Genomic DNA, 14265 nt, shown 5'->3' with positions numbered 1-14265 from the left:
AAGTTTTGAAATAATGAAGACATGAATAAGGGTTTTAGCAGCACATGAGGTAAGACAGGGTGAAGTTGGGCTGTGTTACTCACAGGTGGAAATAGGTTGTCTGCATGATGGCACAAATATGAGATTAGAAGCTCAGCTGAGGATCAAACACTGAGGTTGTGAACAAACTGGCTTAATCACAGAGAAAAAGATGGAGTTGGTAACTAGGGGATGAAGTCAGAAGTGAGGACCAAAAACAATGCTTCTTCCCAATACTGAATTGGAAACACTTCTTTTCTATTTGACATTTTGATTCATCCACCTGCTTATAACTGGAAAAGTCATTGGCAGAGAATCAAATTGATACTCTCCAATTCTGCATGCTCCATGCTGTATCAAACTTATAAAGCAACACATTGCGGGCAACCTGAACTTTGTGGATACAAAAGTGGCTGCAGTACTGATCATTATACAATTCATTAACAACCCTTAGTTCATCAACATTGAAATATGATACACATCTGTAATTTTGAACAGGACAGGCTTTCTTTGTCACTCCTGTGAGGGTCAAAGATTCTTTGCATGCATAATCAGCTAGTGTACCTAAACCCTAAAGACAAGAACTGACTTGAACCAAAATACCAATTTCGTTGACCCATAATGCATTTGCTTTGTAAAATTCCAACTGAAACCACCAATAAAAAATTGTCTTAAACATGCTATACTTAAGAAAAGATCACAAATCAAAAATGCTCTGTTTTTTTGGCTTTCAGATGGTTTGAAGTACTGCCTCAGGTTTAAATTTACAATCCAAATTGGATTATGTTACTTACAGTGACTTGCTTATGGGATACAATACAAATATGAAAATAAATAACATCTTATGTAATTTTCCTGACCCAAAATAGAATTGAAAGTGTCCTGTGGATTCTGAAATCACCAGCAAATTCTACCAATAGTTCAGAAAGATAATTTCAAAGACAAGCCCTGAAGATTATTTATGGCTCTTGTAAAAATGTACCTCATAACATTTCAGTTAACTTATTATTAACAACTGTAGCACTCTTTTACGAAAGAATTAATTCTCAGCATTTTGATAAATATGACATTATAGTCAAGATACTTCAACAAAACCATCATTATTCCTCTACATATGATTGACAATCAAAGCTGATTGCTTCTGCAAAGTGTCAATCACTTGTTTGAGAATCAATTGAGCCGCTTACCTGGCTCCACCTCATGCCAACCACTGGATTGACTGCCACTTCCTGGAGATCGACCCTGGTTGGTATAAAAAGGTTCTTCACCAGGGCTGTCCATTTCATCTTCCATTGATTTGTGGCGCTTTGTAGAACTGCAACAGGGAAATAAATGTCAGGATCGTGCTATAACACTCAATCCATGTATACTCGACCACATTAGGACCATAGTGTCACACTGCATATGCTACATTCACTGCAATGCATGCATCAAATCCTGTTGCAAATTTATGGTCAACCTGTATCCAGCAGATCCTGTCAGGAATGTGCAATCTTGCTCCGCCTTTGTGCGCAAGAGCCTGTTGGGGCGTTACAGTCACATTCAATCCATTTAGTCTGGACTTCTTTAGATGAACTGTCCCTGATATCCATCCAAATAAAATACTTCATTGTTCATGCTTGTATTTACTTTTATTTTAACACCTAGTTTCTGGTTTAGAGTGGAAATTGCAAACAACATCGATCACGCAGAAGATTTGCAAACACCACAAAGTACCACATCAGAAGCAGTAAATGCACCTAGCAATAAATGGCAAGACATTAAGTACTTCAGGTAAAGAATGTTACTTCAGCGTTTTCTAAACAATTATGGTCCCCTAAGTTGTATCCATTGATCTATTCCTTTCCTTTCTATCATTTCTCTTCTACCAGCTATGGTCTTTCATGCTGTTTTTGAGATAATGCTGATAGGTGAAAAAAGTAAAAAGAAGCGCTGTTCTTAATTAATAGTCCTGTTGGTAGAAATTTCAATAAAGCTAAACAAAGCTTTGGCGCTCCCGTCTATTCAAAAATTCAAATGTTGCAGTTGGTATTTAGAAAGGATGTTAGTTGAAATTTTGTGCTGTTGTAATATGTACACCCTCAAGAAAGAAATTATTTATGTACAATATTTTTGTGAATAGACTTCTCAACGTTTAGGTATCCATTGATCTATTTCTTTCCTTTCTGTCATTTCTCTTCTACCAGCTTGAATTAAAAATTCAAGGAATAACTTTTCTGTTCGAGCTGGTTGGTCAGTTCGGATGAAAGTAAATATGAAAAAATGTTAACTACAAAGAAATTAACATTTGAAAATAAGAATATGAAATTATGATTTACAATTTGCATTTTCCATAAAATACTGCTTCTTCAGTTGTGTCAAAATAATAGGACATGGAAGGTTACAGTACAGTAGAGGCCTTTCAGTCCTCGGTGTTGCACCAACCTGTGAACATAATCCAATGCCCACCTAACCGACACCGTTCCGTTATTATCCATGTTTGTTCAATGCCCATTCAAATGCCCTTAACATCAGCAAGTCTCCTACTGTTGCAGGCAGGCCGTTCCATGCCCTGGGTGAGATTTCAACTCATTCAAGACCCATTCACTTACGCAGTTAAAAGCTGGCCCAGAAATGAAATCAGGTGAAGAATCCCACAAGATATTTTGTTAGTTTTGTCACAGAAGAATGCACAATGACAATGATACTGCAGATAGAACATAGAACAGGACAGCACAGCACAAGTCGTTTGGCCTTTGATGTTTTACTAACCTTTTATCCTACTCTAAAGATCAGGCTAACTTCCATACACTTCGTTGTACTATCTTACATGTGTCTATGCAAGAGTTGCTTAAATGTCCCTAATGTATCTGACTCTACACAGAGTGTGGTGGATGTGTGGAATGCACTGCCAACAGTGGTGGTAAGGAACCTTCCTCTGACATCTCTCCTAAATCTTCCTCCAATCACCTTAAAATTATGCCCCCTTATAGTAGACATTTCTGCCATGCGAGAAAATCTCTGGCTATCCACTCTATCTATGCCTCTCATCATCTTGTACACCTCAATCAAGTCACCTCTCATCCTTCTTCGCTCCAATGACAGATTTCAGGTTCAAGTAAAATTTTCGAATTCCTTCGTCAATAATATAATTCAAGACATTTGTCTACTACAGGCAGTAGACCACGAGTTCTGGTCTTGAGTCTGCTCGCAAGCTAATTTGTACACAAATCGAAATACAATAATATTAAATAGTTGTTCATACATTGGATTTTTAACATTTCACCTTGCACATGGTTGTGTTCAATGTATGAGCATTCATAAGTTGGATGTACATAGAGACCTCCTGTATGTCCCCTTACTCTCCTGAAGGCATTCATGGATGTGATGAGAGCCTCAGCAGTGAATAATAGCACGATACTTCAACATAAGACATCATGATTGACCCTGCCCTCAAACACCACTGTTTTTGCACTCTACAGACAGGGATTGCTAAATGATAATCTTGAACAGGAATCCTGGCCAATTTTTCTCATCCTAACCTAGGACTGCAGTGGTATATTGTAGCAGCTGCAAAAATGTGGTAAACGTCATTAACACATGCCAAAAATGAGCCTGAAATTTGGCTCATTTATTAAGTTATTAAGAAGACGCACAATGCGATGTGCTGTAGATATAGTAGCCAAGCTAACAGACCAAGCTTCTATATGTTATTTACAGCTTGAAAATAAGCCCTAAGCTAACAACTGCATCACTAACTGTAGAATCAAATAAGATTTTTCTTTTTTTGTTTATCTACAAATAAATAGAGTCATAGAGATGTACAGGATTGAAACAGACCCTTCGGTCCATCTCGTCCAGCCAACCAGATATTCCAACCCAATCTAGTCCCACCTACCAGCACCCGGCCCACATCCTTCCAAACCCTTCCTATTCGCATACCCATCCAGAGCTTTTTAATGTTGCAATTGTACTAGCCTCCACCATGAGATAAGCATATAGAAGGAGAAAGCAATAGAAGGATATGATGATGTGGTGAAATAAAATAGGATGTGAGCAGTCTCATGTGGAATAGAAACAATAGTATGGATCTATTCTGTCACCTGACCAGTTTCCATCTGCTAGATATTTTGTAACACTCTGTATGCAACTGAATCTCCACCAGAGATGTTACTTCAACACATTACTCTGGAAGCACTGAAGTCATGCTTCACGAAATGCAATATGAACCTTACCCTGTTGGAATTCCCAGGGTCCTGTAATTTACATTAATCAAGTTGACATATGTCAATGCTGGTACATCTAGAGCCCTAAAATGCCAAAAGCTGTGGTGGATAATACTGGTTAGACATAGGTTTTGAAATATTTCAAGATGCTCCCTTTATAAGAGGATTGGTATCAAAATCTCTGATTTCCACCCTGGGTTTCTCCAGCTGTGATCATAAGCTGCACTTAAATCCATCAAACTGGACACTCACTGCTTACACCGTCAGAATCTGGGATCAGGAAGTGGAAAATCCAGATAACTCTCATCCATTTGCCTCACATTTTTACAATGCAAGGCTTCCAAGGGACGGTGGAACTCATGCTCACCTTGTACCCAAGGTTCAATACTCAAGGCAGAAACCCAGCAAATCCCAATAACTGCAAAATACAGAAATACCACTAGTCCCAAAGACAGTGACAGTCACTAGTGTTTAGGATTGGAATAATTAACATTTAGCAATTAAAGCACTGGAATGTAAAATTCCAAAAATTATGCATTCTTTTAAGCACAAAGGTACTTATGAAAGAATAAAAACAATATCTACGAGTGTTGAGACATCAAGATTAAGATTAGCTTCCACAATACACACAGCTTTAAAGCAAGAAACATCTGAGTTTGTGATGATAGAAGTTACTTGTGATAGGAGAAACTCTTAAAAGATCTGGAAAATATTTTTGTTTTAATGACACTAAGGATTTTTTTTCTCATCAGCACAGCAGAGGCGGAGACATTATTGAAAACTGCTCAAGTTGACTCTTCAATGATTTCCTTTGCTGGAGGTGATTGCCAAAGAAACCAAAAAAAAACACTTCAACAGAGGCAGACAGCCAGTGAGGATATTTATGACTCCACTTAGGTCCAAATTTCAAAATCTTCCAGCATATTTCCATTGTCAGACACTCTGAATCTGGAGCCTGGTCACCATTCCGAAAAGGCCTGTCATCAGGCTATCAGAACCCCCTTTCAATCACAATGTTGTTGTGATGAGAAGGGCCCAATCACAGCCACAGCCACAAACAATCCTTCTCCTTTACTGATGGCACTGACAGCTATCAACATTCTTCTTTCAATTACACTCATGATTCAGAGAAGCCTCTGTGTTGAGGTGCCCTCACTGGCCTTGCATTTCACAGCAGCATCCTACTCTCCCTGGGAGACTTTCCGCTATACAGTGCCGTGGGTTCTTCGATGGGATCTCCCAGTGTGCTTAATTAGACAACAAACATCGAAGCAACCTTATTGACTGCCTCCTGGTAGATTCTGTCTGTTTGCCCACTTGTTGCATGTGAGAACTGACCCGGAAATGGTTTTAAATCAGGGCCTCCCTAGCGTGCTCACAAAGTGAGATTTTCGTGTCCACAAGTAGTGGTTGCTGCTGTGGAACTGGATTGATTCCTGATTGGCTCCTTTAAAAAGCTGGTGTTACTTTTCCACAGAAGGTCAACTGCTCACTGAAGCCTGATTCCTGTGATGTGAGAACCTCTGTGAAAAGATAGGGGTTCATCCCACCCACCTTTTCAGCTGTGAGATGGTGCTGAGGGGATGGGGAGATGGTGAAGATGAGAGGGAGGGATGGTGCTGAGGCAAGGGAGAGATGGCAACGAGAGGAGGGGTATGATGGTGAGAGGAGAGGGAAGGTAAGGACACCCCTTGGCCCCTCCTGCTTTGCCAACTCCAACCACCACTTTGACCCAACCCACTCCCTTCAACAACCCGACCATACCCAACCATGGTTCAAAAATAGAAAATTGGATGCTAGAAAATTGTTTCTGTTAGGCGAGGAGACTAGGACCCGTGGACACAGCCTTAGAATTAGAGGGGGTCATTTCAGAACGGAAATGCGGAGACATTTCTTCAGCCAGAGAGTGGTGGGCCTGTGGAATTCATTGCCACGGAGTGCAGTGGAAGCCGGGACGCTAAATGTCTTCAAGGCCGAGATTGATAGGTTCTTGTTGTCTAGAGGAATTAAGGGCTACGGGGAGAACGCTGGCAAGTGGAGCTGAAATGCGCATCAGCCATGATTGAATGGCGGAGTGGACTCGATGGGCCGAATGGCCTTACTTCCACTCCTATGTCTTATGGTCTTATGGTCTTATGGTCTAAAACCCCCAGCGCAACACATAACTCTCCTCCCCTCCCAGCCACCCTTGCATGATTCTCACTCAGCTGGAACCCCACCCCTCATTCACCTGACAATCTACCCCTCACTTATTTGGCATTTTGTTCCCCTTCACACATCATACTCTCCAACACCACACCCACCCCATTTGCAACATGCTACCGTACCTCCTCACTTAGGTTAGTCTCCCTCAAATCACTAAAAGTGCCTTTGTGACCTTTAACTTATGAAGCTCTGAGAGAGTTAGCCTGTAACGTTACTCCTGCATTGAGTGGATTTCTCTGAAGAAGGGTCACTGGACTTGAAATGTTAACTCTGCTTTCTCTCCACGGATGTTGCCAGACCTGCTGAGTTTCTCTCGCAGCTTCTACCTTTATTTCAAATCTTCAGCATCCACGGTTTTTAACGTTTTAGTTTACTTGCATGGATCTCTCACTGATTTCCTGCCAAGGACACATTTGGGACAGGCCAGATTTGGAATTTAGATGGCTGTGAATTCACTGACAGGTAAAATTGTGTATCTATAAAAAGGACTTTCATTGGTTGAATCTGTCCCATTAGCAATCAGAATATCTGGGCCATTTCTCGAACTGTAGATTTCACCTTGATGTTAAAGATTAAATTGGATTTTCATTAAAAGTAGCAATTTATCTGCATCCAGAGGCAGATTCCACTACCATTTTTCTCTCTGCTGTAATTCAGTGTCACACCAGCCTCCTCTTTAATGTTTTCTAACAATCCTGCAACTAAACTGAACCTTAATGAAAATTCTTTGATCGAGCTCCAACTGACAATTGTAGTAACTAAGACATATTAATAAAGCTTCTGTTGTATGTCCTTGACACGACAAATGTTACAACTGCTCTATATTTTGCAATCCATTAGCAGGAATTTTCCCCATTTATCACAAAATTCAACCTTGCTAACAACATCTAAATAGTGGTGTGAAAGCCATACAATATCATTAAGAATTAAACATCTGCATAAATTATCAAACCACCCACAGAGGGACTGACACCTTGTACCAGTGTGAAGCCAAATCTGTACAATTATGGAATCTGCTTTCATAGCAACATATAAAAAAGGTCATGTGTATATATCCAATCACTGGAGCAACATATTACATCAGTAAGCATCCAAGATCTTTCCACACAACCCTTATTGTATTAATGTGATTTTGATTTAGTGGATCCATTCATAAAATCCATGCTTTTAAGTGGGTGGTACAGTGCCAGCTCATGTCAAAAGGTTCATATCAATCATCCTTACTGAAATTCTCATCACAACAGCAGCAAGTACTGCCAAAGTTAACTGGTACCCCAAAAAGGAGAGATTGGAGAAGAGGCACTTAAGCCCACTAACACATACCTTGTAACTAACACTTCTCGAGCACTAGTAAAGGCTCAGCAGCAGGTCCACTTTCATGTCACTGGGTCACACAACACAGGACCAGGCCATTCAGCCCACAGTGCCAGTGTTCTTTCTTTGACAGCGATATCAAGCACTCCAGCTCTAATCTCATACACTTGCAATTTTGTTCCCCTTCAAATATTTATCCAATCCCCTTCCAAATCTGCTACCACCCACTTTTTAGGCAGTTGAGTTCAACTGAAAATATTTTTTTAAATCCTCTGAATTCTTAAACTTGTACACTCTAGCTAATGAACATCCTTCTAGTAAAGAATGGGTCACTGCCGTCGAGGCATTAGACCATTAGACATAGGAGTGGAAGTAAGGCCACTCGGCCCATCGAGGCCACTCCACCATTCAATCATGGCTAATGGGCATTTCAACTCCACTTACCCACATTCTTCCCATAGCCCTTAATTCCTTGTGACATCAAGAATTTATCAATCTCTGCCTTGAAGACATTTAGCGTCCTGGCCTCCACTGCACTCTGCGGCAATGAATTCCACAGGCCCACCACTCTCTGGCTGAAGAAATGTCTCCGCATTTCTGTTCTGAATTTACCCCCTCTAATTCTAAGGCTGTGTCCACGGGTCCCACTCTCCTCACCTAACTGAAACAATTTACTAGCGTCCACTCTTTCCAAGCCATGTATTGTCTTGTAAGTTTCTATTAGATCTTCCCTTAATCTTCTAAACTCCAATGAATACAATCCCAGGATCCTCAGCCATTCCTCGTATGTTAGACCTACCATTCCAGGAATCATCCGTGTGAATCTCCGCTGGACATGCTCCAGTGCCAGTATGTCCTTCCTGAGGTGTGGGGACAAAAACTGGACACAGTACTCCAAATGGGGCCTAACCAGAGCTTTATAAAGTCGCAGTAGCACAACAGTGCTTTAATATTCCAACCCTCTTGAGATAATTGACAACATTGCATTCGCTTTCTTAATCACGGGCTCAACCTGCATGTTTACCTTTAGAGAATCCTCGACTAGCACTCCCAGATCCCTTTGTACTTTGGCTTTATGAATTTTCTCACCATTTAGAAAGTAGTCCATGCTTGTATTCTTTTTTCCAAAGTGCACGACCTCGCATTTGCTCACATTGAATTCCATCAGCCATTACCTAGACCACTCTCCCAAACTGTCTAGATCCTTCTGCAGCCTCCCCACTTCCTCAGTACTACCTGCCTGTCCACCTAACTTCGTATCATCGGTGAACTTCGCTAGAATGCCCCCAGTCCCTTCATCTAGATCATTAATATATAACGTGAACAGCTGCGGCCCCAACACTGAACCCTGCGGGAGACCACTTGTCACCGGCTGCCATTCCGAAAAAGAACCTTTTATCCCAACTCTCTGCCTTCTGTCAGACAGCCAATCCTCAATCCATACCAGTAGTTCACTTCAAACACCATGGGCCCTCACTTTGCTCAGCAGCCTCCCGTGCGGCACCTTATCAAAGGCCTTTTGGAAGTCTAGGTAGACCACATCCACTGGGTTTCCCTGGTCTAACCTACTTGTCACCTCTTCAAACAATTCCAACAGGCTTGTCAGGCACGACCTCCCCTTACTAAATCCATGTTGACTTGTTCTAATCTGACCCTGCTCTTACAAGAATTTAGAAACCTCATCCTTAATGATGGATTCTAGAATTTTACCAACAACCGAGGTTAGGCTAATTGGCCTATAATTCTCCATCTTTTGTCTTGATCCTTTCTTGAACATGGGGGTTACAACGGCGATCTTCCAATCATCCGGGACTTTCCCTGACTCCAGTGACTTTTGAAAGATCTCAACCAACGCCTCCGCTATTTCCTTAGCCACCTCCCTCAGAACTCTAGGATGTAGCCCATCGGGGCCAGGAGATTTATCAATTTTAAGACCTTTTGGCTTTTCTAGCACTTTCTCTTTTGTAATGGCAACCATACTGAACTCAGCCCCCTGACTCCCTTTATTTGCTGGGATATTACTTATATCTTCCACTGTGAAGACTGACGCAAAGTACTTATTAAGTTCTCCTGCTATTTCCTTAAATAGCATTGCCTCTGCTATTCTCTCCACAGAGGCGAAAGTGGGTACTGCAGATTAGAGTCAAGATTAGAGTGGTGCTGGAAAAGCACAGTAGGTCAGGCAGCATCCGAAGAGCAGGAAAATCGACGTTTTGGGCAAAAGCCCTTCATTAGGAATGAGGCTGGGAGTCTTGGGGGTGGAGATAAACTTATTAGCCTGTCCTGCTATGCTTTTCCAGCACCACTCTAAGCTTGACTCTATTCTCGCCACATATGCTGCTGAACCTGAGTCTCTCCAGCTATTTCTGGTTTTTGTTTCAGATCTCGAGCCTCCCCAGTTCTTTGTTTTATTAACCTGCTAGTAGAACTAATTTCTCGCATCTTCTCAAAATCCCCCAATTTTCAACACATCTATTAATCTTACCCTTCGCTACTGTAAGGGCTGCATGCGTGTTATCCTTCGGCTAATGACTCATGAAGAGAAAAAAAGTGTTTTTCTCTCAAGTTTGTTGTATTACACAAGCAGTCTCAAATAGGTGACTTCAATCCCCTAAAAGGTTTCAATGTGCTCTGTAGCATGCTGTACCTCAAGATTTTGGTTGATGCTATACTTATGAAGGCTAAAATATGGGCAATCAGTCAGGAATGTGGTGAAATAGTTCAGTCAACAGGTCACAAAGATATCAGTGTTTTAGCAGCAGACAAGCTGAGCCAGTGGCAAAGTCAGGCAATGTTACAGAGTGGAAAGAGCTGGTCTTGATGACTCAGCTATCGGGGTATCAAATATGACAGCAAGGTTGTGGACAAACTGGTTTAATTTGCCAGTTAGACTTTTGCCAGGGAAAGAGATGGAGTCAGTAGATAGAGAATAGCCTTCATGTTACTTAAAAGGAGATAATATCTGCTCATCCAATACTGGATAAAACTAGAAAAACTGCACAATCCTACAGGTCCCCAAACTAGTCGCCTTTAGGGAAGGTAATCTGACTCCAGGTCCATAGCATTGATATTTACTCTTAACTATTATCTGGAAGCCACTCAGAAGGGCAACAAACACAGGTCTATCCAGTGATGCACACATTCCATGAAAGAATAAATAAGAAAAGGTTACTGTCAATGTACGTCCAAGTGACCCAGGAGAAAATAATTTATTTTTCCCATCTTCAATGCTAATTGGCATATGGATGAAGATATGGTTGTTTCAAGAACTTTTGTTTTGGATGGGATGCAGCTTGTTCAGTTTTTCCAAGAGACTGAAATGTTGCTTGCACCAATTTAGAGTTTTGGAACCTAACAGAAATGTGTTTCATGTATATCTCATTATAAGCAGTACATTCAAATCTGATTGCTACATAATTTCGATCTCTTGTAAACATCCCCGTTTCCACCTGAAACTACACTTATGTTAGGGTAGAGGTATAGCCGTCTCTCAACAAAGTGGAATTGGACCTGGAATCTCTAACACAATGCAGAAATATTGCATCAGATTTCCTTCATAACAAGCATGCTCAAATTTCACTTGGCAAAAGGCACAAACTTATTCAAATTCTAGATAATGCTCCTGCCCACATTCTCATGACAACTTGCTCATAATAAAATCCAATAATATATAAATCCAATATATTTGGAGATAAGCTACTTTTAGAAATCACATGATGTACATAACAAAAATTCTGATATGTTGGTATTCCCTATCCCACATTTATTCATAGCATCATAAAATGCTTGAAATCTTTATATCACATGTATCACATATATCGTCAAACAATTTCAAAGCAAATAAGGAAGGATACAAATAAATTACTGGGTTATTATCTACGGTTCTTGCATTTAATCGTTTTTATCAGTAACCAGAGTGCATATATCAGAGAACTGTAATAAGGATAATTTGTTGTGCTAATTAAGTACATATTCTGCTGCACATGAAATGGCTCAAATCAAAACAAAATTACTTCAAAACAAAGCCGTGCACACCAATTTTGGGTTTTAAGCAAGTCGTTTAACAGTAATAAAGAAATGATGGTATTGTGCATTGGTGTTTCAAGACGATAATGGGGTCGAAACTAAATTCAATAGTGCTTCCTTTTTGGGGGCAAGCCCTTTGTGTTTCAAAATGGCATCTAAGATGCCTACACAGTGGTAATGTGAAGCACATTCGACAATTTCTTATTAAAAGAGATTATGACCTTAATTAGTGTGCAATGTTGATCTGACATCAGTCTTACCATTTTAGATTCCTTAGCTAGTGGAAATAACCTCTCTGTTGTCTATCTGGTAAAGTCCCTTCACAGCCTTACATATTTCAAGAAGAATAAGTGATGATCTTTTTAAATCCAGAGTATAAGCTAAATTTATTTAACTCCCCATCATAAGAAATCATTTTCATAGGAGATATTTATCAAGTAAAACTTCACTTCGTCACCCCAAAAGTAAGTATATCCTTCTTTAAATGTGAAGGTTAAAATGGTTTATGATGGTCCTAACAAGGCCCTGTGCAATTGTAGCATGACTCCCTCATTCCAGTACTTCAACTGCCTTGCAATAAATAGCTAATATAATTTGGTGAAACTGTGTGCACGTAAGACCATAAGACATAGGAGCAAAATTAGACCATTTGGCCCATCAAGTCTGCTCCATCATTTGATCATGGATGGTATATTTCTCAATTCCATTCTCCAGCTATCTCCCTGTAGTCCGTAATCCCCTTATTAATCAAGAACTGATGTTCCTGATAACGTGGAAAATTGCCTAGGTCTGTCCTGAAAACAAAAAGCAGGACAAGTCCAATGTGGTCACGTATAGGCCCATCAGTCTCCTGTCCATCATCAGTGAATTTGGTCATTGATAGATCTACGAAGTGAAATTCCTCACTCGTTTAGATTCTACCAGGGAGTCATACAAAGAACCAATGAAACTTGTTGTGGGTTGGTGGGGGCTAATCGTCTCAGTCCCAAAATATTATGCAGCAGCACTCTATAGTTGTCTAAGCTCAACCATCTTCAGCTGCTTCATGAAGGACCTTCCCTCCATCATAACAATCAGGAGTGTCCATTTTCACTATTGCATAACGTTCAGCAAAACTCACTAATCCTTAGGTACTGAAAATATCTATATTCGTATAGCAAAACATGAAAAATATCCAGGATTGAACTGATAAGTGGCAAATAACATTTGTGCTGTACAATTACTACAAGATTACAAGTTCAAACTTGAGAGAATCTAACCAACTCCCCTCGAAATTCAGAGACATTACCACTGAATTTTCCAGTATTAAAATCCTGAAGGGGAAGCATTAACCAGTGATTGAACTGAAACAATCATATACTGTAAATGAACAACCCATAAACAAATGAAAAACAACTTCTGGTGGGACTGTTTCCAAATCTTTGTAGGAATTGATCTCCATGTTATTTGCTCCTACTTTCTCCTACCATGTTTCTGGAAGACTTCCCTGCCTTTGCTGACAGAGACCATCTCGTCTCTTTTCCAAATCCTCCAGTGCACCTACAGAAATCCTTAAAACACGCACTGCTCCATGGTCAGTCTATACTGTTTATTGCCCTGCACTCATCCAAATCGTGTCAGCACTTCCAACAGCTATAAAGTGCTTTCCTTTTAAGAGGTGCACACTAGCTCTTCCAGGCTAGTTTGAAGTAGCAACTTTAGTTATTCTTCTGATGCTTGTAGCCAATTTATAACATGTTTAAGGCTGTCTGTACGCAGCAATCATTAAAATAAGCAGGCAGCACGAAGGTGGTGTGCTAACCACGTTACATTTAACAGACATGGATGATGCTGCACTGCAGTCCTGCACATTTTTTTCAGGGAATAGCCAACGCGCTTCTCTCGTGTTGAAGTACAAGTTCTCAGTGTATCAATATTGGGAGTTATCACCTGGCAGGTCAAACCCTCTTACAGAGCAGAAAGCATGATCAGAAGTGGGAGTTTACGCCTATTACAACTGGTTGCTTTTGTGGTCTACTTAATACCAGTGCACAAGCAGCATAGACATAAGAAACATGTCCTCTTTGTCATGGCTAAAGCATCGTGCAAAGTCCCCAAAAAGTACAGGGAGAGATAAATATTATATTCAAAGTGGCACCAAAGAGATGTTCACTAAAAAGGACCTGGCACTGTTACAGCTCAAGGCATCAAACTCTGAGGCATCTAGGTAGGGTCAAATGGGAAGTTGCACAGAATTATGAGCCAATTGGACACATACATTGAGTGGCTATTTTACAAAGACCAGTCAATTAGTCATCTGAATATCCTCTTGATCAAAGAAAGCTGCATGATTCACTGGAAAATCAATCTAAAATCAGGAGAATTAGTTCAGAATATAAATTTCAATAATAACAAACCAGCATTTTCTTCAGCTGATATTCTACTTAGGCTTGCCTGGTTTCTTACATAGCTGCTTTTCCCATTTTCTCTTAAGGAGCTTTCAGGACCAAAATGGCAC

At 40.4% G+C, this 14265-nt stretch overlaps 1 protein-coding gene across 9 annotated transcripts in view; it reads right to left on the bottom strand.

Annotated features, from left to right (window-relative positions):
* nfia (nuclear factor I/A) overlaps positions 1 to 14265 on the bottom strand; it is a 732272-nt gene that overhangs the window by 156961 nt on the left and 561046 nt on the right. For all 9 annotated transcript variants that reach the window (XR_011961149.1, XR_011961150.1, XR_011961147.1 and 6 more), the window contains one exon: positions 1206 to 1333. Coding sequence is in view for 3 of the 9 variants with exons in the window: in XM_072574236.1 (XP_072430337.1) it covers positions 1206 to 1333 (128 nt within the window). In the remaining 6 variants the exon portion in view is untranslated. The remainder of the gene's footprint in view (positions 1 to 1205; positions 1334 to 14265) is intronic.

Source organism: Chiloscyllium punctatum, chromosome 7, assembly GCF_047496795.1.
Source record: "Chiloscyllium punctatum isolate Juve2018m chromosome 7, sChiPun1.3, whole genome shotgun sequence".
NCBI lineage: Eukaryota > Metazoa > Chordata > Chondrichthyes > Orectolobiformes > Hemiscylliidae > Chiloscyllium > Chiloscyllium punctatum.
The sequence above is the reverse complement of the archived record's forward strand: the minus strand, read 5'-3'. Positions and strand labels throughout refer to the sequence as shown.